Source organism: Medicago sativa, chromosome 3, assembly GCF_051527215.1.
Source record: "Medicago sativa cultivar Bolivia chromosome 3, Bolivia_mono, whole genome shotgun sequence".
NCBI classification, from domain to species: domain Eukaryota; kingdom Viridiplantae; phylum Streptophyta; class Magnoliopsida; order Fabales; family Fabaceae; genus Medicago; species Medicago sativa.
This window is the reverse complement of record NC_140751.1, coordinates 80,924,310-80,950,934: the sequence shown is the minus strand read 5'-3', so window position 1 is coordinate 80,950,934 and position 26,625 is coordinate 80,924,310. Positions and strand designations below refer to the sequence as shown.

General features: G+C 34.4%; 2 protein-coding genes across 4 annotated transcripts; both read left to right on the top strand.

The window, feature by feature from the left end:
* The first annotated feature begins 482 nt into the window (after positions 1–482).
* On the top strand, positions 483–20,702 carry LOC146940779 (ARM repeat superfamily protein). Of its 3 annotated transcripts, none has more exons than XM_085754509.1 (31): positions 483–654; positions 860–982; positions 1,302–1,459; positions 1,670–1,714; positions 1,867–1,945; positions 2,053–2,118; positions 2,979–3,085; positions 3,301–3,504; positions 4,105–4,308; positions 5,025–5,238; positions 5,332–5,403; positions 5,483–5,829; positions 6,163–6,355; positions 6,494–6,740; positions 6,824–7,163; positions 7,517–7,697; positions 7,809–7,949; positions 8,078–8,339; positions 8,439–8,897; positions 9,907–10,370; positions 11,839–11,975; positions 12,078–12,259; positions 12,376–12,756; positions 13,043–13,168; positions 13,424–13,489; positions 13,570–15,386; positions 15,485–15,764; positions 16,436–16,669; positions 18,714–19,247; positions 19,339–19,480; positions 19,859–20,702. In XM_085754509.1, the coding sequence occupies exons 7-31, from the start codon at positions 3,028–3,030 to the stop codon at positions 20,113–20,115; spliced, it is 7,542 nt and encodes a 2,513-aa protein (XP_085610635.1). In that variant the 5' UTR covers positions 483–654; positions 860–982; positions 1,302–1,459; positions 1,670–1,714; positions 1,867–1,945; positions 2,053–2,118; positions 2,979–3,027; the 3' UTR covers positions 20,116–20,702. The 3 variants fall into 3 exon arrangements, with proteins under 3 accessions (XP_085610635.1, XP_085610634.1, XP_085610633.1); XM_085754508.1 differs by having other exon boundaries at positions 2,053–2,126; positions 6,175–6,355; XM_085754507.1 differs by having other exon boundaries at positions 2,053–2,126.
* A 1,743-nt stretch (positions 20,703–22,445) lies between these two features.
* On the top strand, positions 22,446–25,309 carry LOC146940778 (putative magnesium transporter NIPA1). The gene is made up of 9 exons (XM_085754512.1): positions 22,446–22,653; positions 22,795–23,028; positions 23,133–23,189; positions 23,603–23,693; positions 23,777–23,937; positions 24,088–24,215; positions 24,320–24,457; positions 24,544–24,636; positions 24,935–25,309. Exons 2-9 carry the CDS (start codon positions 22,902–22,904, stop codon positions 25,118–25,120), a joined length of 981 nt encoding a protein of 326 aa, XP_085610638.1. The 5' UTR covers positions 22,446–22,653; positions 22,795–22,901; the 3' UTR covers positions 25,121–25,309.
* Positions 25,310–26,625: the final 1,316 nt, after the last annotated feature.

Here is a 26,625-nt window from a genome sequence, read left to right as displayed (position 1 = left end):
AAAAGTAGTATTATTTAGTGTTATATTGTATTGGGAATGATGAAAGTTGTATTGAAAATTGAAATGGGTCAGTTATTTTGGGACATTTTTTTTAGAAAATGGGTCAGTTATTCCAGGACGGAGGGAGTACCATTTAATTGTGATTTTGTTGAAATGATTTGCATGATTTTCGTCAAAGTTAGATTGAAGGGAATTTTGAGTTGTTTTATGTTTGGAAATAATGAAGTTAACTATAGTTGCTGTTCTGTTTAAGTTTAGATCACAACGGCAGTTAACTGCCACTGCCAAGGCTGAAGGGCCGATGCACTTGTTCGTAGCCGTTGGGTTTAAAACTGTAATTTCGAGGTGTTTTATAGCAAACTTTGAAGTGTAAAAAGCAATTTTCAAAGAGCAATATGGTGACCCAACGGGCTGAGCATAACCGAAAAGCCCAATGACATTGTTGAAAGAAATGGCCCAGTAGGTCTTGTTCCTTGCATTTCACTGCTCTCTCTCAGAAACGAAAACCCCTACTCAACTCTGTCACGATTTCCTTCCCTCCTTTTTCAATCCCTTACGCCGCAACTTCCACCGCCAACCCCGAACATGGCGACACCGGCACACGCTCAAGCCGTCAAGTCTCTCAACAAATCCCCCGGTCGCCGCCGTTTTGTCGTAAGCTTTCCCTTCCCTCTCTTCCGCATTGCTAAAACCCTAAACCCTGCGTTCATGAACACTTAATTATTATTTTTTGAATTGATATGCATCACTGTGCTGTTTTAGCTGCTTAATTTTGTTTAATACATGATTAAGTAGCTATCAGTTATAGTTATAGTTGATAACTTTGTTATTAACTGTTTTTAATTTATTGGATTTGCAGTTTAAGTCATTCTCTGATAGAGTAGATGATATCGATATCAATGTCTATAGAAGTCTTCATCCAGTCAAAGCTGAACCATCTGAAGGTTCCTCTTTTTTCAGAGACTGCCTCGTAGAATGGAGGGTATGCATGCCTTATCTTATTATTCCTCTATTTCTTCCTATCAAATAGCATTTATTTATGTTTTTTATTCCACAGACACCGGTCACGTCACTGATACGTTGATACTTACACGGAATTAGTTGAGAAAATGACATAATTGAATGTAATAACAGACATGCCTTCAATTAGAATTGTCGTGTGCTATCAGTGTATATTTAGAGCGGAGCAAACTTGTATTGCCTTCAAATTTATTTTACTGTGATAAATTTGCATGCTAGATTATTAATATTTACTTGGTCTACACTACTGTTGCTTATTTTCAATAATTGTCAAAATCCAGGAATTGAATACTACAGAAGATTTTATTTCATTGTATGAAGAAGTCATACCTTGTACACAAACATTGCCGCTGGTGTTGTTGCACAAGGAAACTTTAATCTCAAAGCTTCTTTCTCGGTTGCACATGAAGGCAAGGCTATCCCTTGAACCAATTCTCAGGTTTGCATGTCATTTTGAGAATTGCTTTGTTTTGCTTGAGTAGAGATGTTAGTGTGTTGCATGATGAAATGGTATCAATTGAGACCGAATCAGATAGGACAAGCATACTCAATATGATTAGTTATCAAAATTTGAACTAAAAGCAGATTTTTGTGTGGCATTCTATTAGTTTGCAGTTGTTGCGAATTAATCTCATAGTTTTGTTTACAGGTTAATTGCAGCTTTATCTAGAGATCTCCTAGATGAATTTATTCCGTAAGTTGCTTATCACTTTGACTAGATGTTGGTTCTTGTGGAATTCCTGTTATTTCATTTGTCAAATTTCTTCCTAGATCATTTTGACGTCTTCCTTACGTGCATACATTCTAACATCTTTCATACTCACTGTGGATATGGGTTTTTGCCAGGCTATTTCCAAGGATTGTTGATTCTTTAGCATCTCTTTTAGAAAGTGGTGCTGATAGGGAGCCAGATATAATTGAGCAGGTATAGTCTATCTATTTGGCAATTTTCTTAAGGGAGATATTGCATATGTCTCATTTGTTAGTTTCATTTATTCAGTGTGAATTAAGAAAATTTTCATTTTCATGCAGATCTTCACGTCATGGTCATATGTTATGATGTATCTGCAGAAATATCTAATACGCAACCCATCAGAGGTGCTTAAGTGAGTGATATAGACTATTTTTTCAAGTTTTGTTTTTACTTTCTATATGAGGTTAACTTTTCTGCAAGCCTGAAGCACACCGAATGTGTATGGATTTTCCTCACCACTTTGTTAAATCTAAGGATTGATTTGCATAAGCTAAGATTTGGACAAGGACTTAACACTTACACTGCTTTTTTCTCATTTGTTGGTGAATTTGCTGAGAGATGTCTTCCCTTTTCTTGTTCAAACATGCTTCCCTTATTATTATAATAAGTAGTTCTCTGCAGAAGCTGTCTCGCAATGAATAAAATAGGGTTAGGTGAAGACCTAGAAGCACCATAAAAGGATAATTTACTATAGGTTTTGTTACAAAAAAGTCGTAAAATCTTAATGTAGCCCGAAGAGACCCAAGGAATCCATAAAACGGCCTTGATTTAAACCTACAGATATAGACTTCCATAAAATTGCAGTGGAGTTTGATAATTGAATGAAGAACAAAATTATATTGACATAAAATGGCAGTGGGCTCTGATAATTGAATGGAGAACAAAAATATACTGACATAAGGGCTATGGTATTGTAACATAATGCTGGCCTAGGCTAACCACAAAAATGTATATGTATAATTTAGAACTTGGAACTTGAAATATAATTTAAGCAAGTGTTGGCAAAAGTTTAAATTCCTAATTCTCGCCTAGCATTAGTTTTTGCTGTAGATGATAGATAAAAAGGACAATTTAAGAAAGCAAGGAGAATTGGAATAGGAAATGGATGTTCCACCAAGGGATGTTGATCTTCTTAATAGGAACTTGCCAAAAAATGTTCTAACCAACTGATTCTTCTATCTTTCTTTGACTTTGATACTTCAAGGGTCACATCAAAATTGAGGTATTATCCAAAGGAATATGTTCGACAATTCATGGCAGAGGCAATGTCATTTGTTTTGAGAAATGCCCCAGACGAGCAGCTCAAAAGAGGTATGTCATTGATTGTTTTTCTGTGTATATATATTTTCCCCCCGCTTTTTGTCTTGTCTTTTGTTATATGTATAATCAATATCACCAATTTTGTAGTACATCTATTATAAAATGCTTCATGATTGTAGCATTAGTTCTGTTCTTTTCTCTTTGGTTTTAACGATTTTATTAGTTTGAGGGGGCTATAAAGCATGTAATATTGTTTGGTTGGACAGGAATTGAAAGAGTCATCACTGAGGTAGCGAAGAAGCCATCTCCATTCCGAGAGTCCGGTGTTGAATTATTGCTTTATAATACTATGAAAGGTTACTCATCAAGGTTCCATTCGAAAGCAGAGCGAGTGTTACAATTATTAACAAGCAAAACAATTTATGACATTGGTGATGGAGATGACCAAGGCAAGGATGGAGACGACCAAGGCAAGCTTGTTCTCTAGTTAAAATTATTGATTTAACTTTTGTTTTATTTCCAAGATCCCGATCATAGACCATATTCATTTTGTGTTCGGTTGAAGCCACTAAGCTACTTGGTATTAGTAACATACAGAGAACATTGGTATTTGATTGATCTGTTCATCAGAGAATATATTTTTCAGTATTTAAATTTCTCTCTGTCTTGGTTTTGTTATTAAAAAAGAAGTATTTAGATTTCCCCATTTGGCTCTAAGATTGGACAATGGGATTCTTCAGATCTACTGTTGTGAAGTCTGTGGCTTAATGTTACAATGATAAAAAATTGAGTTTGTAAATGTAATGTACAAAGGAGAGATCACTTTATTTTATTTTAGAAGCGGGTCTGACAAGTTCAAGAGGTTTTAAAAAAACAGAGAAGCTGTAGTAGAAAAAAATAGATTTTTAAAATGATCAGATTTTTTAATCAGGCTATCTTCTCTGCTAGTCTTCTTCTGTCCTTCCTTTGTTATTATCTGTCGCCTGATGTTGCTGTTTTTAAATATAATCATGTTCTACATGATTTGCAATGTGTTTGCTTATATTTTTTCTTATCTCTATCAATTTCAGAGTCAAGTACCATTTTGAACATCATAAAATCCGTGTTTAAGAAATTATGTGAGACGACGGAACCCAAAGAGTTGAATTTGGTATGGAGTTGCTTATATAAGGAAGTGCATGAATGTGTTAGTACTGAAAACATCGGACATTTAAGACGCATTTTATCAGTGCTAGTCTCAGCTATAAAGGTGCAAAAAGGGCAAAATGTGTCTGGTAAGTATCAATACTTCATGTCACTGAACTCTTCCTTTTACTCTTTTCAAGCAAGCTGATGACAAACTAATATTGGATAAATAGATTGAATTTTAAGTTTCTTTTGGGAATTTTCTTCAATGTCTAGTTTTCTCTTTGCTCTTTAAATTTTGAGTTTCCCTGGGAATTCCACACATTTTCTGGGTGTATTACCCTTTACCATGTATGATACGGGTAGGCCTTCGCGCACATTTGTTGAACTAGAGCAATTGATTCCATTGGGAGTGCAGTTTGCTTTGCACTCTTTGAACATCTTGTGGTTTAATATTTGAAAAGAAACTCCTGATTCCTTGAAATTTAACGGCAACAAACAAAACCTTTTCACACTAGGTGGGGTCTGATGCATGAATCAAACGATCCTATCACTTCAGGTTTTCTTGATTTATGCTTTGTTTTGGTACTTCTTTGATTATCTCCATTACATGTTAATATAATAATATTAGTTCATATGTTAATGGGTAACTAAAAATAACAAGTGATGGGATGAGTCAAGTGCTATATGTTGTTTTGGTTTTGTTTCTTATATTCCTTTTTTTATTAAAAAATGTAGTGTCACATAAATAAATGTTTTCAGTGTAATGTAATATATTTTATATCAGGATGCTATTTTCTTCAGAAAGTTGCTTGAGTTTTCTATGTGCTTGTGCACTAATTTCAACTGTCCTTACATGTGGCAGATTATAAGCCCATGCTTGAACTCATCCTCTTGCTTATGCGGTCATATATCACACCTTTGGGAGTTACTGAGTCACAAGAAGATATATGTTTAGTTGATAGAATTTTGAAATTAATGTTGGCCACTCTCGACGGGCTGTGTAGTGATAGTAATAAATCAATGATATCCGAGTGTGCTACCCAGTGGGCTCCAATTTTTAAATCACGAAGCTCAAGGTAATGGCTGAGACAGACATTGTGCTTTTGATTTAAATATTCTCTTTAACTTATTTCAATACTCTTGACACGTACGTTTGAGCTTGGTTCCAGTTTGCTACGTTTCATCGAAAAACTGCTACAGAAGGATCTCTGTTTACTTGCTTTCAGAAGTAAGGTTATAAGGTAACCTGTGAATCACACGAGCAATTCATTGTTCTACACTCTCTAGATATGGTATTTGACTTCTATGCTGGTTTTGTAGTGCAATAAATGAGTTAATGGAGATTTCAGAGGAAAAGGTCATACAATTATTTCACTCCTTCTGTGAGAAAATGCAATTGGATATACGAGGCCCAGACTTTTTAGACAGAGAAAGTGCAGAAGCATTAGCTAGGATATGCAATCATTTGGAAAGGACTATCCGTTCTTGGATCGAAAAAATAAACAATATTGCACATGCCGACATTTCTTGTGAAAATGATGAAAGAAAGGTAGCACTGCTATGGGGAGTTGTGAACTGCTATTCTCATATGTCTATTGTTGACGCCGTTCCATCCTTGTTGGTGGATCTTATGGATGCGGTAGATCAGCTTCTGACTGTTAAAGCTGGTATTCCTCTCTTCCTTGTTTCTTAATGAATTTTTGATGAGCAGTTGTGTCTGGGTAATATTACAGATGTTTTTCCATTCTGGCTTAGATTGGGTAATATTAAAGATTGTTTTCCATTTTGGCTTAGATTATGCTAGATTTGCTATGTATTTTAACTGGGTTGGACATAGCAAAAAAATAAAATTTCTGGTTGTGGGTTTATTTTATACTTAGATAGTTGTATTCATTGGATCATTGATGCTATAATAATTTTTTCTAATCTGTACATGTTTGGCAGTGATGGATCTGTAGGCTAAAAACACTTGATTTGTTATTTTCTGTTTTCATCTTCAGTCCATATTGCAGACACGTCTAAAGAATCATGGGAAAGCATTATAGGTGCTTCACTAAATTCTTTCAACAGATTGTGCTATGACAGTAACCTTGGAGCTGATGAAACCAAAAAGTTTCTAAGTTTTGCAAAACGATACAAGTCATCTCCACACGTGTTACCGGCTGTTGCTGGTTATTTGGAAAGCAAGTACGGGTAAGTGGATGTCTTAAAGTTAACTACTTTCTAGACATTTATTGTTTTTCAATCTTTAGTTGTCAAATTTTGCCACTATTTTATCGTTAGTGCTACTGCTCAGTATTTGATTAACCCTCTCACTTGTATATATTATAGTTCTTCTTTGGAAGACACTGGGTGTAGAGTGTACCATCCAGAACTTGAGGAAATGACTGCAGAGTCGGTGGCAGCATTTGCTGATAATTTGTGCCATTCAGACAAGGAGGTTCGCATTTCAACTCTTAAAATACTCTGTCACTACAAATCTTTGGGCGAGGAAATTTCTTCGGTGGATCAGTCAGCTGCGAAGAAAAGGAAAATTGAAGTTTCACCAACTTCCGTTGTGGATAACATAGGAAATAATGTATGTATCTTTATATTATACGCCGTTGCCTTTTTATTTTTACTTGAGTTTTAGTATGACTGTGTATTTTGGTGAAATTACAGCCTCTGCTGGTTCTTCTGTCTATTGAAACAACTCCAGTTTCAATTTCTACAAGCAGAAGTATCCAACGATTGATTTCCAAGATACAGATGGATCTATCTGCTGGAAGGATTGCCAATGTTTATGCACCTCTTGTTTTAAGCGGGTTATTTGGCATCTTGAATAACCAATTTAGCTATCTCTGGAATCCTGTATTAGAATGCATTTCTGTCTTGGTTAGCCTATATTTTTCACTCGTGTGGAATACCCTTATCGATTATCTGGAAAGATGTCAAGCAACAAGAGAGAGCTCTAGCAGCTTGCATGATAGTGCCAATGGTGCATCGTTTGATCAGCCAGCTGGTATGTTTCAACTACATTGACATCATATATTGAGTCCATCCTTCCTCTTCCCCATTTTATTTTTCTTCACATGATGTCTTAGGTGAGAGACCTGGACAGAAATGTGTAATTTATTGTTCAGTGGTTGATGTTTTGACTTCGAGTTTAATCTACTATGTAAAGTTATAATCAGTTTAATCAGTTTATATTTAGCTTAGTTTGTAACAACCCTTATAAAAAGTTCATAGATGTGTTAAATTTTGTAATTTCTTTCTTTAAAAAATGTATATTTCAATTCTAACATTTAAAATTCCTGTTTATACTATTGATCTACCATTGTGCTGTTTTGGTAACCAGTTGATTTTGTTTCTCAGGTTTACTTGGTTGTTTCAAATTATTTGTCCATCATGAATCTGATTGCACTCCATCCGGAACAATATTGACATTATTGCTGCAAGCATTACAAAAAATTCCAACTGTAATTGAACCTCGCTCTCGGCAATTCATTCCTCTTTTTTTGAAGTTCTTAGGATACAACACTCTTGATCTTGCAAGGTAAGTATCTGCTCAATCCTTTTCTATGATTTTGAAATTTGTGAACTTCTCAAGCTTCAACTAAATTGCCATGTTTTTTAATTTGTTTTCCTTGTCAAAATGAAATTGCAGTGTGGGATTGTTTGATTCTCATGCTTGTAAAGGAAAAGAGTGGAAGCTCATCTTGAAGGAATGGCTAAACCTGTTGAAACTTATGAAAAATCCCAAGTCATTTTACTTAGGCCAATTTCTCAAGGAGATTCTGCAGAATAGGTTGAGTTGCATTTTGATTATGTATCTTGTACAACACTATTTTCTCTTTAGCTACTTGTTTGAACTTGGTGGTCCCCAATTTTAAACATCTTCCCCCTTTCTTTTCTTTTTTTGTTTTTTTGTGACAGGCTTATAGAAGAAGACGATCCTGAAATACAGTTTAGAGTTCTTGATTGCCTATTAATATGGAAAGATGATTACTTTTTACCATATACCGAGCATCTGAGAAACTTGATTAGTTACAAAATTACAAGGGAAGAACTAACAACATGGAGTTTATCCAGAGAATCTAAAATGATTGAAGAATGTCACCGAGCATATCTTGTGCCATTGGTTATCCGTCTCTTGATGCCAAAAGTAAGAAAGTTGAAAGGACTTGCATCTCGAAAGGTATACTGAATTCAAACTATTGAGATTGTTTTATATATCTGTCTTTTGTCATCCCTTTTTACTTGTTAGACTGATAATATTGGCTATTCATTTTGACAGAAAGCAAGTATTTGTCATCGGAAAGCTATTCTGAGTTTCATAGCTGGGCTTGATACAACTGAGCTGCCACTTTTCTTTGCATTACTGATAAAGCCGTTGCAAATAGTAGAGAAAACTGATGGGCCTGCTAACTTGTTTTGGACTTTACCTATAGGTTGCACTAGTGAATTTCAAGCATCTTCTTTGTTAGAATATTTTACTTTGGACAATATCTCAACCCTATCCTGGAAAAAGAAATATGGCTTCTTGCATGTTATAGAAGATATTGTTGGAGTTTTTGATGAATTGCATATTAGACCTTTTCTTGATTTACTGGTGGGGTGTGTTGTTCGGCTGTTGGAGAGTTGCACATTAAGTCTTGACAACGTAAATCTGAATGGGGTTTCTTCAAATCAGAACAATTGTAGCACCAGCCCAATCACTCTTAGTGGGGAAAGTGTGCCAGAAAATCAAATCCTGGTAATGATTTGTTCACACTGAATGGAAATTTTGTGTAGCAAACTTTGTTTACAAACTTGAGGATGAATGTCCTGTTCTGAGTAGATGTTAGTTTTAATAGTGATATTTCAATGTTCATTTTGCCATAATGCTGGAATATTATTCTAGTCTTTAATATACAACATTTTTTGTTTTAGTCAGTTGACAACAAAAATCAACAACAATCTGTATTGTTAACTCCGTTCAAATGTGGTTAATTACGTTCAGTCCATGATGATTAATGAATATAACAAGGTGTTACAACTCATTAACGATCAACTGAACATAATAAACTATGTTTTTAAATGTCATTAACCATGATTTTCAGGTGTTCAAATATACCTGATATCCATTGTAACCATCCAAGTTATGTTCAAATATACATGATTTTCAGATTTTCAAATATACATATTTATTAACGACAATTTTTATTCAAATATATACCTGAAAATTGTGCTTAATGACATTTAAATTGAGTGTGACACCTTGTTATGTTTATTAACTATATGTTGAATGTAATTAAGCATGTATATGAATTACATTAACCATTCAAATTATTGTTGAATTTAGCTGTCCCATTTTCTGTCTAAATAACACAGCTCGTAATCAATACATCGAGAACCTCAAGCATTTATTCAATTTTTTCAGGGATTAAAATCGACAATTTTTTTGATAGGGACAAAAATGTAAATAGATCTATATTACATGGGCTAAAACGTGTTTAAACGTTTCTTATTGGTATTTTTTGAATGATTGTCTTTATCGGTATTTTGTGAATGATTGTCTTAGTTGTTTTGTTATCCTAATCCTATGTTGCTTTTTTGTTGTTTTTCATTATATCATTCATTGTTATCCATTGCATCATTTGTTAAGACAGCTTCTAAAAGTAGAATAGACAATTCACTATATGCTAACATTTTTTTTCTGCCTCCTATGATCTATGTTGTCTGTTTTATTCAATTTGATATTCTTTTTGTATTTGTTTGTGCAGATTGGCAATACTTCAAATCAGCTCAAAGATATGAGATCTCTGTGCCTGAAAATTGTTTCACGTGTTGTCCATAAGTACGAGGATCATGAATTTGGTTCTGATTTGTGGGACAGATTCTTTTCTTCGGTAAAACCCCTGATTAATAAATTCAAACACGAGGCTGCTAGTAGTGAGAAACCAAGTTCACTGCTATCTTGCTTTCTGGCCATGAGTGCAAACCATAAGCTTGTAGCACTATTATGCCGGGAAGAAAGTCTCATACCTGATATATTTTCCATTCTTTCTGTCAATTCGGCTTCTGAGGCTATTGTATATTGTGTTCTGAAGTTTGTCGAGAACTTGTTAAGCCTTGACAGTCAGTTGGATTATGAAGACAGTTCTGCCCATAGAGTTTTACTTTCAAATATTGAAGTGCTTATTGATAGCATTTGTTGTTTGTTTGGAAGTGATAATGCAGCCAAGAGGTATTAATTCTCTTTTGCTTGTGCTCTCACAATTTTAGTTGCCGGAGTAATTGTTTTAACCTTTACCAATAGAATTTGCATGTTACTGCCACCATTTCTTTGGAAACTTAATTTTGTTCCTCCATGAAATGAAGTTACCTCGTAACAATACAATACCCTGTAGTTCTTTGTGGTTTGAAGAACTCTTTAGAAAGCATGTATTTTTTGAATATTCTGATATAGAGGTAGTCAAGTGATGAATGGTAGCTGTAAAGAGGAGGCATATAAATTTGATTTTTGTCATAAGGAACTAGGTATCTCAGTAACTGAGACAAAAAAAGTTGTCCAGGGAAAGGTTTCAAAGTCTTACGTTTAGTGTCTCCATATGGACCAATCTGGAATGTATGGACCTGTTTGAAAACTGATAGATGTAATCTAATTTTGTGTCTTCCCCTAAGAACTTAAAACATCTACGACAAATGGTCCTTGACCCATTCATTATCAGAGCCTTTAACCTAGTCTTTAGGAGTTCGACCTTTGTTGCTAACACTTTTCTGACAAAATTCAAAGAGATGCATAAGATTAGATCTGGCTTGTGCTTTGCCTTCACTTCAAGTGCAGAGGGTTAAATATCAGGTGGTGTATTAGATATGCTCATCATGGTTTAAACATGTTTTTGGTCCTTGTAATATGTCCGCCATTTCATTTCAGTCCGTGATATTTTATTTTATTTTTTATTTCTTTTTTTTCTTTCAGGGCTGTCTTCATTTTTTCTGTTTCATTATGGTCATCATTATTTTGTTTTAGTCCCTATAATGTACTCTTTTAGCGCCTGTAATATTCTTTTTTTCATTAGTGCCTCGCTTCTTTTCGATTGGAGTCCCTTCTGTATAGCACCAACTAAAGATAAACCACATATTTTAGGGACTAAAACAGAAAAACATTACTTAGACTAAAACGAGTCCCTTTGCGTGATATTCCAGGGATTAAAATTATGAAGTGTGCACATTATAGGGGCCATTAATATACTTATGCCTAAAATCATTCATGTACCTCTGTCGAACAGCTCAAGCATTTAAGATGTTGATCCTTGAAAGTTTAGAGATAGATGACTAAGGCAACACCAGGGCATAGTAAAGAGTGGTAGCTCAAACATAATTTATCATTACAATTAGGATTGAGGGTGGAAAAAAATATTCACATTATGTAATTTTTGAAGTTTTTGGTGCCCAGGGCAAAGCAGGAAAGTGGGTGAACTCAATCAAATTATATGAAGAAATAACAAGACTAAAAATACTTGCATATTTGAAAAATTATATGAAGAAATAGCAAGACTAAATAAATACTTGCATATTTGAAAAATGTTAGAGCATGATAATTTTACCTTATGAATAGGTGGAAGCCTTGTCTGATTGTATAAGAACATGTAGAGGGAAGTGGGGACTTGAGTACAAACTGTTTTGACCTGTTTTTGTTTTCTCCTGGACAGAAAGCTGATCAAATCTCCTGGGGAGACAGTAATAAGAATTTTCAAATTTCTACCCAAGTACATCAAGGAGGCAGAGTTTGCAAAGCGATTTGTGGACATACTGCATCTGTTTTTGGAAAAGAAAACACAAAGTTCTGGTGAGAGAACCTCCAATATCTCCAGTTGCTTCATTGTCATCTTTTTTATTTTTAGCTAATTAATTTCTATATTGATACTGAGGTTCTCCATGCTACTTGTAGATGTCTGTATTGAAGTTTTGCAAGTCATTCAAAATATCATACCCATATTAGGAAATGGGAGCACCGCTAAAATTTTGAGTGCTGTTTCTCCTTTATATATTTCGGCTGAGTTGGATATGCGTTTAAGGATATGTGATCTTCTTGATGTTCTCGTAGCATCTGATGCATCTGTACTTTCGGTGGTAATTCTTGCTTTCTTGTCTCAATGTACTCTTGATCCGCACACATTACTTTCTGACAAATATATTCCACATTCTGTGTTCATTCTAATTTCCCCTGCTATGTTGTTGGGGTGCAGGCTAAACTTCTTCGTCAGCTGAATACGACATCTACTTTGGGTTGGCTTGATCACGATGTTATTTTGAATGCTTACAGAATCATCAATACTGATTTCTTCAGAAATGTTCAAGTGGAACATGCATTACTTATTCTATCACACTGTGTGCTTGACATGTCCTCGGAAGAAACAACCTTTGTATCTAGTGCACAGAGTTCATTGCTATCTTTTGTTGATTTTTCTGCACTTATCCTTTTACAAGAAGGAAGCAATGAACAAGAGTTGTCTGTAATACAAAACACTGATGGTTGTTGGACAAAATCATGCATCCAGCGTATTATAAAGAAGTTTTTCTTGAAGCATATGGCAGATGCTATGGATGGACCACTTGCTGTTAGAAAGGTATTTGGTAACTCATGTAAATCATATTTCAGAGTTGGTTACTGTATGAATTTCTAGTTATATTAAATTAGACATATGTAATTATAATTGCATATATTCGAACTTAACATGTCTTGTTTGACAAACAGTTGCCATTCCTATTTCCAAGCATTGCAAGTGTGTTGGAATAATATACTGGCATAGATACCAAGTTAATTACTTATTGAAAATGAAAATATAAATATAAATTACATTATAAATGATTGTTTAATCCTTTATGTTTACACACTGCTTGATGTCATTGCAGGGATGGATGAAGTTGTTAAGTCAAATGGCTTTGAAGGTTTCAGACGTGTCAAACCTTAAATCACTCATAGTCCTGTGCAATGAGGATGGGGAAGCAGATTTTTTTGACAATATAGCCGACCCGGTGGTAGGTTTATGATTAACCATTGACCTAAATGATTTCCCTTTTTGTTGTTACTCTTGGTTGCCTCACTGTCATGTGTGTGTGTGTAATACATATGTGCAGAATTCTATTTCAGACATTTCCTTAAATGTGTATTCCCGTGCCTTTCCTTATTGTAGTCAGAAACACTTTCAAAATTCAACGTATTTTCTTATTCTTTTGGTTGAGTTAGTGAAATAGCTTGCAAAATATCTTATGGAAGTACATTTTGTGTTGCAGATCCGTAAGAGAGTGAAGGCATTGTCACTGTTTAGGAATGTTATCAGTACGAACAAATTATCAGAGGTAGCAAATTTAAACTTAAAAAATAAAAGCGTTTTTCCTAGTGACGGATATTCATTCATTTATTTATTGTTTATTTCCAGTTTATCACTGAAAAATTGTTCATGCGACTCTTCTTCAACATGCTGTTTGACGAGAAAGAAGTAAAGGTTGACCATTTGAAAATTGCGTGCATCGAGACCATTGCTTCTGTAGCTGGTCAGATGGGATGGAATTCATACTATGCACTATTGAACAAATGTTTTCAGGGAGCATCCAAGAGTCCAGACAAACAGAAACTCTTTATACGCCTTATCTGTTCTATTTTGGATAAATTTCACTTTTCAGAACTTTCTCACACTGAAGAACCTACTTCTGTTAGCGTTTCTGACATTGGGATAACCGACACTGTTTCATCAGCTAGTTTAGGCAACTCTGGTGCTTCTGATGTGAACAGAGATATACAGACGTGCCTCTATAAAGTTGTGCTTCCTAAGATACAAAAGCTGATGGATTCTGATTCAGAAAGGGTCAATGTAAATATCAGTCTTGCCGCGTTGAAACTACTTAAGTTACTTCCAGGTGATTTGATGGACACATATCTTCCAACTATCGTTCATCGAATTTCGAACTTCTTAAAGAGTCATCTAGAAAGCATTCGTGATGAAGCCAGGTCTGCATTGGCTACTTGTTTGAAAGAACTTGGATTGGAATACTTGCAATTCATTGTTAAGGTTTTGCGATCAACTTTAAAGCGAGGATATGAGCTTCATGTCCTAGGATACACACTGCATTTTATTCTGTCCAAGTGTCTTTCGAGTGCAGTTAGTGGAAAGATAGATTACTGTTTGGGGGATCTCCTTTCTGTCATAGAAAATGACATTCTCGGGGTTGTTGCTGAACAGAAGGAGGTGGAAAAGATAGCTTCAAAAATGAAAGAAACAAAGAAGAAAACATCATTTGAAAGCTTGAAATTTGTGGCCCAAAACGTAACATTCAAAAGCTGTGCACTAAAGCTGCTTGCACCAGTGACTGCTCATTTGCAGAAGCATGTCACACAAAATGTTAAAGGAAAATTGGAAAATATGTTGCATAGTATAGCTGCTGGTATTGAAAGCAATCCATCTGTAGATCAGACTGATCTATTTGTCTTTATTTATCGCATTGTTGATGATGGCTTAAAGAATGAAATTGGTTGGCATGAGAGTAAGTTGATAAAATCGGAAGATAAGGATAGCCGTACTAACACTAAAAGAATTTTTTCAGGGAGTGCAGTTGCTAGTGGCTTATTATGCTCACACCTTATAACAGTGTTTGGTATCAGAATATTGCATAAACGCTTGAAGGGCTTAAAACAGGTTGTTGAAGATGAAAAGACCTTATCTTTATTAGATCCTTTTGTCAAGCTATTTAGTGATGGTTTGTGCTCGAAGTATGAGGACATATTGTCTGCTTCCCTTGGATGCCTTACTGTACTGGTAAAGTTGCCTTTACCATCCCTTCAAGAACATGCTGAGAGAATAAAGTCTGCTGTATTGGATATTGCCCAAAGCTCAGTGAACTCTAGCAGTCCTTTAATGCAGTCATGTTTGACATTTCTGACTATGCTTTTGAGGAAAACTAAAATTTCCCTCACCTCTAACCAAATACATATACTAATTCAGCTTCCAATATTTCTGGACCTTGAAAGGAATCCATCTTTGGTGGCCCTATCACTTCTAAAAAGTATTGTCAAGCGCAAGCTGGATGACGTACCTGAGATATATGATATTGTTACTAGGGTTGCTGAATTGATGGTGACAAGTCAAATGGAATCTATTCGCAAAAAATGCAGTAAAATTTTGTTGCAATTTTTGCTTGATTATCGACTTTCACAAAAGCGTTTGCAACAACATCTGGACTTTTTGCTCTCGAATTTGAGGTAAGTGCACAATTTGTTTCTTGATTATTAATATTATGGTTTTCTTTTTCATTTTTTGAACATTGGTTTTAGACTAATGGATTTTTTAATCCTTGCAGTTATGAACATTCGACTGGACGGGAATCTGTTCTGGAAATGATTAATGCTATTATAGTCAAATTTCCTCCAAATGTTTTGGACGAGCAGTCACAGACATTTTTTCTCCATTTGGTAGTTCGCTTGGCAAATGATAGTGATGATATTGTTCGTTCTATGAGTGGGGCTGCTATAAAGAAGCTTATTGGTTCTGTTAGTCCCAATGCACTTGATTCTATTCTTAAATATACCCTTTCTTGGTATTTGGGTGACAAGCAGCAACTATGGGGTGCTGCCGCACAGGTAATTATCTTTAAATTGTCCCGTGACTCAAATTGATTAGAAAACATAATGGGATGCGATCATGTTATGCGATCATCTTAGCATATAATGGTTGTTTGGGCCTTCGGGGTCCTCTTTGCGATTAAATTATAGTGTAGTTATAATTTGACTTCCGTAGGTGTTGATTAGTTGATATCTGATATCCACGCTGACTAGAGAGATGTCAATTATCTAATACGTCCTCATTTCTCCTAGGGAGATTGCATAAAGTTACAGAAGAGACAGTTGATACTAAAGAGTCGTCAAACAGGAAAAACATAAAAAATGATATATTTTTTTTTTAAATCTTAAACAAACGAGGCTTGCATTGGTTGCTGTCTAGAAACTAGATGTACACATAATCCAATCTAATGAAGAAAGAGCTTTATTGGTATGGTAATGTCATTATATTATAATGCTAAGAGCTGGTGTCCGAACAACAAATTTGACCTTAGAATCAACATAGCTTTGATTTTCCATTCGGGTTTGCTAAAGTGGAGTCTTTCTCTGCAGAGTGGGTAAGAAACTGGAAGACAGTATTTAGGACCAACCTGTTCATTGTTTTTATTTTTCTAGTATTTTCTCATAACACAAACATTATCTTAGCTAATTTTTTTGTCCTTCTGTTTTAATCTTTGAAATTGTCGATACAGGTTTTGGGGTTGCTGATTGAGGTAATAAAGAAAGGATTTCTTAAACATATAGACTGTATCTTGCCGGTGACTTGTCGGATCTTGCAATCTGCTTTACATGCAGTCACAAACAGGCATGAAAGCTTTGAGGTCGAATCCACAATCCCCCTTTGGAAGGAGGCATACTATTCTCTTGTTATGCTAGAGAAGTTGATTCATGAGTTCCATGATGAATGCTTTGCAAAGCACCTAGAGGTAAATTTCTTTGTACTGCCTATCAAATATAAAGGGTTGATACTTCAAATAGCCCTTGTAATTTGGGCTGGGTCTGAAAATACCCCTTGTAAAAAATAAGACACAGATTCCACCCCTGTAATTTTTTATTCTTCATATTTTACCCTCACCTTGTTAAAAAAAATATTTGCACAAAGTGGGAAAATAGCCCCTGTAAAAGGTTTAAATGTCTGAAAATAGTCCCTGTAAAGCGTAAGATACGAATAATCCAACATTAAAGGGGTGTAATCTATGTTTTATTTTTTACAGGGGCTATTTTCAGACCTTGGCCAACTTAAAGGGGCTATTTGATGTATTAACCCAAATATTAATGTTCTTAGATATTATGATGGTCGTAGATGTGTTGATTATTACATGATAGATTTTGAAATATATGTAGATGTATACTATTTGTGATTTGTGGACTGTCTTTTTTTTTTTTTTTTGGAATGGCAAATGTTAGCAATTAGTTGTTAGATAATTTACTCCCTCGTCCGGGTTTGAACCCAGGACCTCCAACTCTTTATCCTTTAGCCCAATCCAGTTGAGCTACCCAACCCCCAATGTGTGTGGACTGTCTGAAATAGTACACGGAGGATTCTTATAGAGAGTTAAGCATATTGGGTGGGAAAGCATGGTGAGATGCAGTGTGCCGAGTATGTATAGTTGATGACTGAGATTCGGGCACCCAATGACTAAATTCTAAATTGAACCACAATTATTTTGTTCTTTAATACAACAGATTCTACTAAAGCATTATTTAAGTATATGGGCGAAGAACATTAACATAAAATATCAAATGGTTATTAACCAAGGCCATGCAGATTGCTAGCTTTGCTGGCATATTGGAGTTTGTAATTTCATTTTTGGGTTTTGAGCAGAATTGATGAAGGAGAAAGGGATGGCTCAAATTTTAAGAAAATGCCAGGGTTTTTGGTAATTAATTGGAATGGAAAAATATTAAAATATGTTATATTGATGGTATCCTCATTAATTGGAATGGAAAAATATTAAAAGATGTTATATTGATGGTATTCTCATTTGTGTTAAAGACTGATAGAGAAGGAATATTGAAGGCATTATCACAGAATGAACTGCACCAGCATCTGCAATTCTGTTAGTTTAGTTACCAAGTGATGTCTGTTAATACTGCTAGAAGTAATTATATTTATGTTAGTTAACTTACGCCAGTTATGCTGTCAGCATTCTACTGTTGTATTCGGCACTCACTGTATGTGAGTTCACTTTTATTTCAAATCATCATTAGATAAATAATTAAATACACAGAATATCTCATCAACATATCTTTTTCTCTCAGCATCAAACTCTTGCAAAGACAAACCCTTCTAAATCCTTTCCTGTTAGAATTAGGCCTACGCATGGCTTAATATTCCTCTCACTCAGACAATAACTTTGGGTTTGAAGCGTGGATAATCGTAGATCCATTTTACCCCCTGCAGCAATTTTAATTTTATGAAGAACAATAGACTGTCATGTTTCTGTTGCCATGTCAAATAAATAATTCTTCTACAAGCTTGCATTGTTTGGTGGAAATTTGGTAATGGCTTTCTTGAATAATCTGAATGATTGTATTATTATTTTACAGTATGTGTAAAATATAGATTCGGGGACATAGTTGGCGTCCCTAATGATTAGGAGCAAAATTAGTAACAGCTGAACTATCGATGAAAACTTCTATCAAATAACAATTGATAATTATAATTACAATCAACTTGTTTCATGATCTGATATTATGGGAAAATAGAACTTCCATTTCATGTGGGTTTGCTCTGACGTAGTTTCTTCATATTGCAGAGTGGAGACAATTTTTCCCTGCCTTTTATTCAAACACCAATGTCTTATTATAATTATAATTGTGTTCTAGTAGCTGCATATTACAAGTGGAGACATTTCTTTTCCGCCCTTTACATGAATTCAAACATCTTATTAATTAAAAACATTTTGACCCATCATTTTCCACGTCCTTAGCAAGTAGGCTGACATATTTCTTTTACTTACATTTCAGGATATATGGGAGGCAATATGTGAGATGTTGTTGCACCCACACTCGTGGTTACGCAACAAATCAGTTCGTCTCATAGCTCTATACTTTGCACATGTTGTCAACAGCGAAAATGATCAAAGCTCCTTAAGTAGTTATTTTATGATGACTCCTAGTAGATTATATCTAATAGCCACTTCTCTTTGCTGCCAATTGAAAATGCCACTTATAGATGAAGCTGACAGCAACCTGATGACCCAGAATATTGTCTTTGCCATTTGTCGCGTGCATTCTTTAATGAGGCAAACTGCCTGCATAGACCCCCCTGCCTTCTGGTCTGCTCTTGAGCAACATGAAAAGGATCGGTTTCTCAAAGCTTTTGACTTGATTAGTGCAAGAAAAGAAAGAAGCATGTTTGTGTCTTCATCTCTTACCTCCTCCTCCTCCTCTGTATGTGAAGATAATAGTCAGCTTAATGTTAACAACACCCAATATACACTTGTCTCTTTATTACTAAAGAAAATGGGCAAAATTGCCCTTCAAGCAGATGCTATTCAGGTTGGTGCTCGATCTCTTGGAATATATGTTCTTTAGTCTTGATCAATGTACGTATGAGTAATCTATTTCTTATTTTGCTTGTTTAACTCAGATGGGAATAGTCTTCAACAGTTTTGGTAAAATTATGGCACAAATACAGATCATCAGTAAGGATGACTGCCTGAACTATGCACATGTGGTCCTATTGCCTCTGTATAAAGTTTCTGAAGGATTTGCTGGAAAAGTGATAGCTGGTATTTGCTTGTTTCCTCTCTTAATAGATAAATGCTAAATCTGATAGATACCCATTTTATTGGATTAATGCTGCTTTGAATTGACTCTAGATGATTTTCTAGACAGTCCTATAGACAATAATGCAAAACTAGTGGACCTCATAAATAAATGTGTCCTACTATAATTTCTTTTTGTCATACATCAGGGATTGTATGCTGATTTCCCAACCTTTTTATTGAGATTTCTTTTCCTTATATATTTTATGTTTTTATTTTTCTTTTCTGCTTGATTTTTTCCTAGTTTTATCTTTATCATGCCCACCCTCCCCTTAATGTCATATTTTTAGTTTAACCGCTCCACCTGTTATTGCTGTCTAACACATGGTTGTAATTTGCCAGATGATCTCAAAAAGTTGGCAGACGACGCACGTGGAAAAATAGAGCATATTCTGGGTACTCAAAACTACGTGCAAGTTTATAACCTTATCAGGAAGAACCTCAGCTCTAAAAGAAATAAGAGGAAACAGGAAGAAAAACTCATGGCTGTTACCAATCCTATGCGAAATGCCAAAAGGAAATTAAAAATTTCTGCAAAACATCGTGCCAACAAAAAGAGAAAGATCACATCTTTGAAAATGGGAAAATGGAGGCATTGATGGAGGTTGGTGGTATCAGTAGAAACGCCCACACATATGCATCATCTGGTTTAGAACTTTTAGTGTCTGTGTCAAGGTTTTCGTACAACCACCGATCTTACCATGAACCTTGCTTGTTTGAAGAAAAACTGGCGGGTTTGAAGTTTTTGAAGATCATGAGCAAATTATTGTATGCTAGCATGTCCCAGGACCAGGAGGCAGAGGACAAACACAACCAGAACAAGAAGTTTGGATTTTTTGGGATAACTTTGGAGTATCACTTTCACAACAGGTTGTAGCGAATTTGTTTTAAATAGGAAAGTAACGTCCATTTACATTTATACTGAGTTATGGTTCAGCCTCTCATAGGAGCGTTCACTTTTATGCGTTCATCAGCAGAGGAAGACTTCTGAAGTATGAATGCTGAGTTTTGTTTCTTATTTTCTAGTTCTTGTACATTGTTAAGGATTGGAAAAAAGAAATACATTAGAATATCATTGGGGAGGAGCATATTTTTGGCATAATTTAATGTTCTTTTTTTAAACTCCTTGAGTCTCTATCCTTAAATTTTGACGTGAATGAAAAGTAGGCACCTAATTTTGACTCAATTGACAGTTGGAAATACTTTTATTTTATTTTAATTTATTTTTTTGATTAATTTTATTTTCTAGCTTCCTAAAATATACGCACCTTAAAAAAATGTTCCTTAATAAAAAATGTTCCTTAAAAAAATAACATGTATTATTGATTTGAATAATACATGAAAAAGGAAATATTAAAATTTAGGAGCAAAAAACAGCAAACTCAGTATGTTATCCAATAATAATTTCTCACTCCGCCCCCCTATATATGTCCCCTATATTCTCAGTGACCCTCTAAAATAAAGGATCATTCCTGAAGAAAATTTACTACAGAACGTATTTTTTTTTTTCATATTTAATTGGTTGAATAAAACTTATAATATATGTAATGAATAATCAGATGATTTTTTTTTTTTTTAAGGATGAACAATCAGATGATAAAAAACTATAAAAATAGAGTAATGATATTTTGACATCTATTTAATGACAACTTTGTTGACAACCTTGGTTTTCTCACTTCTTATTGGTCAAAAACAATGGAGAGAGAAAAAGGAAGAGAGAGGATAACAACATCATGTGAGTATGAGAGAGAAAATTGTCAAAAAGTGGTTGTCAAAATATCATTTCTCATAAAAATATATGGCATGATATGATTTTGAGCCCACAATTTCTCACTTCTCAATATGAGTGAGTTTGCTGCTAGACTCTTTAAAACAAAAATAAAATTGATATTACATAAAATAACACCAAGTAAGCCCCACACGAGATAATAAAAACAATTTATTTTGACTAAAAAAAAAGACAAATGAAATTGTCTTCTTGATATCTATGCTCCCTTTTGAAGGTAAAAAACATCGACATGAATTGTACACCAACATTTCCTTTTTCCTTTTTCGATTTACTTTCCTTCTATAATTCCTCGAAACAAAGACACTAAGCAGTCTTTATTAATATAAAAATGTTTGTCTAAATACAAATCAACAAGAATAATATGGAAATGCAGATCCAAAAGTAAACGCAGAACTATCTATATGTTTTTTTGAAGGAGAACTATTTATTTATATTTGTGTCCATAGTAGAATTTTCCTTTATTTATATGTTAAAATGGTTAGATATACCACCATTGACATAAATGATAGATACTTGAATCCCTTAACTATTTGACTATGAGTTTGATTCCTATCAAATACGTATAAAAAAATATTATTAAGACATGACAATCATGGAAAATACTTACTTGGGCACAAGTATTTGGATACTAAATTTAGACACACATACACAATTGAGAAAAGGTAGAAAGATATAATAATTAAACAATATTTAATTTTTAAATAATAAAAATAAAATGTATTTTTATGTGTTTGCGTCTAAATGGTGTGCTCAAAAGCTTGTGATCATGTAAGAGTTTCTCGACAATCATACACATGCATGCCATTAAAATAAAAATATTTCACATGCATTTCTATTATAATTTTCTAATGAACAAAATCGACATTTTATACACAACGTGTGTGTAACAAAACAAGTGGGTTGAAAATGAAATGAGTAGTTTGCAGCACATAAGTTAGGATGAAGAAAGTTGATATGAAAATGAAATAAAAATCCAACTCACACATGAAGACAAAGAGAACGTGTGATGTGGTGGACATTTTCCATTTGCACAAGTAAAGGAATGAATTAAAGAGTCAAATAAAAATAAAATAAAAATGGAAAGCAATTAAATAGATAGATTTTGTTTGTATTTAGCATTTATTTTTGCGACACATAGGTAACAAATTTAACGTTGTTATTGTTGCTTTTTTGTGTTTCTTTTCTTTCTCTCTCTCTTTCTTTGAAGAGAACGCCCCCAATATCACAACCTAGCACCAGCCCACCACTTCAATTTTCATGCCCAAAAAGAAAAAATGAAATTTTTCGATTTCATGATGAAAATGGGGTTTTAGCTACAAAACTTGTTTGCAGGGTGCCAAGGATTAAGGTAAATAAAAATTACATTTTTAACTTTCCCTTCTTTTTCTTTTGTTTTACCCTAAACTATTGTTATTGTTACGTTACATTAATTTGCATTTGTAACTTTCCCTTTTTTTCATGATGATTTTTTTTTTCTTGCATGATCAAGGTATCATTTTAATATTGTGGCATCTTGGCCCTGCAAAGGTTGATTTGTTAGTTCCAGAATAAATTTCTTTGGGTATCATTTTAATATTGTGGTGAAACATCATCATCATGGGAATATCCTCCGACAACGTTATTGGTCTTTGTTTGGCTCTGTCTTCAAGCATTTTCATTGGTTCTAGCTTCATAATTAAAAAAATGGGTCTTAAAAAAGCTGCCACTAATGGGAATAGAGCAGGTTAGATATTTTTTTTTTCTTCATCTGGGTCATTAAAAAGTTTAAATTTTTCTTATTTTTCTTTTTTAACATTTTACTGTTTTATTGTTCTTGATTTTGATCAGCCACAGGAGGGCATTCATATTTGTATGAACCACGGTGGTGGGCTGGAATGACTTCAAGTGAGTGATTTTCTATCTTATGGCATTGAGTTATTAATATTTTCTTCACCAATCTTGTTCAATTGCATTGCATGTGTGATGATTTACAATCAAATAACAGTCTATCATGTGCTGTATTTTTTCCGACAGGCGAATGTTAGTAGTAGTTGTTATGTTAGTTTATAGGGTTTGAACCCCGAACTTCCTGCTTAAAAGTTAAAACTCATTCGGTACCTCTTAGCTCGCCAACGGAACTACCTATGTGGGACCAATCACGTGCTATATACGTTATTATATCTCTCTAGGCCATCTCATTGTGCAGAATTTCCATGTTCAACTTATACTATTTTTTGTTTGTGCTGATGTTGAGAAAATTGTCGAGACATAATTGATTTTGAGTTTATGATTAATATTCTCAAACCTTTTCTTCACAGTGATTGTTGGGGAAATAGCTAATTTCGCAGCTTATGCATTTGCACCTGCCATCCTTGTAACTCCTTTGGGAGCTTTAAGCATCATTTTCAGGTAAGCAACATAACATAGCTTTCTTCACAACATATTCATTTGTCTGACTTAGAAAGAATTACAAACTCATATCAATGATGCAGTGCAGTGCTAGCTCACTTCATCTTGAAAGAGAGATTGCATGTCTTTGGCGTGCTTGGATGTGCTCTCTGTGTGGTGGGGTCTACAACTATTGTTTTGCATGCACCACATGAGAGAGTCATTCATTCTGTCAAGGAAGTATGGCAACTTGCTACAGAACCAGGTACTTTTTGAAGCTTTAATTGGTTGAAGTTTAAGTGAGATGCATTATGGTCTTTTTGGTTCTAAAGGAATTCATTTCTGGCTAATGAATTTGAAAGCTTAAGATTCTTGTTTTATTTTTTTTTTCTTTCTCTCATGAATGAATGAATAGGTTTTATTGTATACTCTTGCTTGATGGTGGCGCTGGTATTAGTCCTTATTTTCGTTTTTGCACGGAGTTATGGACAGACCCATCTGGTTGTTTATGTTGGAATATGTTCTCTCACGGGCTCAATTACGGTATTGAATATGTTTTCTAATTTTCAATGCTCAAAAGTATCATGAATTAAGGATCACAAACTTGCCTTCTACAAACTTAAAGATCCTAGTTTTTGCATATATAGGTTATGTGTGTCAAAGCAGTAGGAATAGCTTTGAAACTTTCATTTGAAGGGAAGAATCAATTTATTTACTTTGAGACATGGTTCTTTACATTAGTTGTGATAGGATGCTGCCTTTTGCAAATCAACTACTTGAACAAGGTATGTACGGTTGAGTGTGGAAGTGGACACTGAACACCATGTTCTTTTGTATGTTTCTTATTTAATCTGGGATACTATTGTGGCAGGCTTTGGACACCTTCAACACTAATGTGATATCACCGGTTTACTATGTCATGTTTACCTCATTTACCATCATCGCCAGCATAATAATGTTTAAGGTAACTTGTTACATTCCAAGGCACATTGAAATATTCCATCACAAGTTATTTATAATATCTGCATGTGTAGCTTTGTTGGCAATTTGCAATTGGGTTTAGTAAAGGTTTTAAATCATGGTAACGGCCGCGTCAACCCTTTAGAGAAACAAGGCTGAATATGTTAACTACAACCTAATTGACAGTTATATTGCCGTTGTAGAGACATCATAACTTTGATGTCGCGGCAAGACCTTTTTTTGAAACCTAAATAATAGTTATAAAGACAACCGTCTTGATGGTTTATTTATTTTGGCTGCAGGAATGGGACTCACAAGATGCGTCTCAGATTGTGACGGAGTTGTGTGGGTTTGTGACAATTTTATCTGGGACATTCCTCCTTCACAAAACTAAGGATATGGGAAATAAACCCGCAGAAATCTCTCTTTCTTCAAGTCCACACCGTCCTAACAATACTGCTAAGACACCAGATAGATCCGAAATTTGAAGCTTGTGAGCAGCACTTATGTTCCCTCCCAAGCTAAACATCCTAAGCTTGCTACTTTTTGGTTCTAACAAGCAGCTTGTAACATTTTGGAAAAATAGAAACATCAAAAATGTGTAAATTTTAAAGATCAAAGCAAGGATATCTTATGACTTTAGGGGATATAATGTTAGATTCTTTATTAGATCAGAAGTTTTTTCCTTTTCCTCTCTTTCTCCTAGTTTTTTTTTTTTTTTTTTTAACATATGTAAAACGCGAATTGCCAAAGTCCTAAAAATATATCAAGGTTGAAACACCATTTTTTTTTTGTGTTATCACCTACTATTAAATTTTCACATATCATTAAGATATTTTTTTAACAAAAAGGACTTGTGAATTAAGTGGTACTATAGAATATAATCTTTTTTACCATAAAGAAAATTGTAAACGACACTGTTCATTCCAAAAGGTGATCATAGTGTGTATGTACTCTTGTCTTCTTAGGATCATGAAGAAGCATAACCCCAAGATATTTGTCTGGGTCGTGACTCGTGAGTCAGATGAAGTACTATCTCCATCTTTATTAATTGCCAAAATACTAAATTTATTAGTATAAATTAATTTTAGAAACATTGCCTCAATAATTTATAGAAACTCTCGTTTTGTTTTAAAAAACTTAACGACAAAGTTCACACAAACTAAGTGTAGAGAAGTGAGAAATTGTAGCTTCTAATTTACACTCCAACATATCAAATGTCTTTACAGTTTTTCATCATCTAAGTTATACTTAAGATTAACAAAGTTTGTTTTTTTGGCAGTAATTAACAAACTTCCTTGATCCCAATGGCATGTTTTCAGTTAAAGAAGCTTATGAGTTGATCTCTAATTTTGTATGATGTCACTTGAAATAATTTAGCACCGCTTATGTGTCTGGAATGATGTAACTTGAATGAAACATCCAAACATTTTTTTTTTAAATATCTTGTTTTTGGTAAATTATGATCGGATATATTGGTTTGGTTAGGATTACAGGGTGCTTTGGCAAACAATAACTTTTATTATGTGATCTAATTTATAGGTTTGATATCTCACGTGAAAAAGGTGAAGAAGTACCTTCATTTGATTTGGTTGGCTAATCATGGTCTATCTTTACAGGCTCTGACTGTTTGGCACGAGGTTGCTATTTTCATTGGATCAAACTATGTAAAAATCAAACTTGGGATGCCTTCTTGTAGGTTCATCTCTTTTTAATGGAGTCTTGGCTTGGTCCCCTCCATTTTGTATTTTCTTTCTCCATTTGGCAGGTCAGCACCTTAGCTGCCTACTTTTTGGTTAAAAAAAAGAAAGAAAATTGGTTAGCTCGCGTTTGTACTATTTAGAAGCGTTAAAATTTGGTGATTTTTGGTGAGTATGATAGTTTAACAGGTTCATTGATCGACATGTTTTTTTTTGTAGTGGCTGAGGTTTGAACCCCAGACCTTATATATATATTATACATTGTTCTTACCAACCGAGTTAAGCTCACGAGA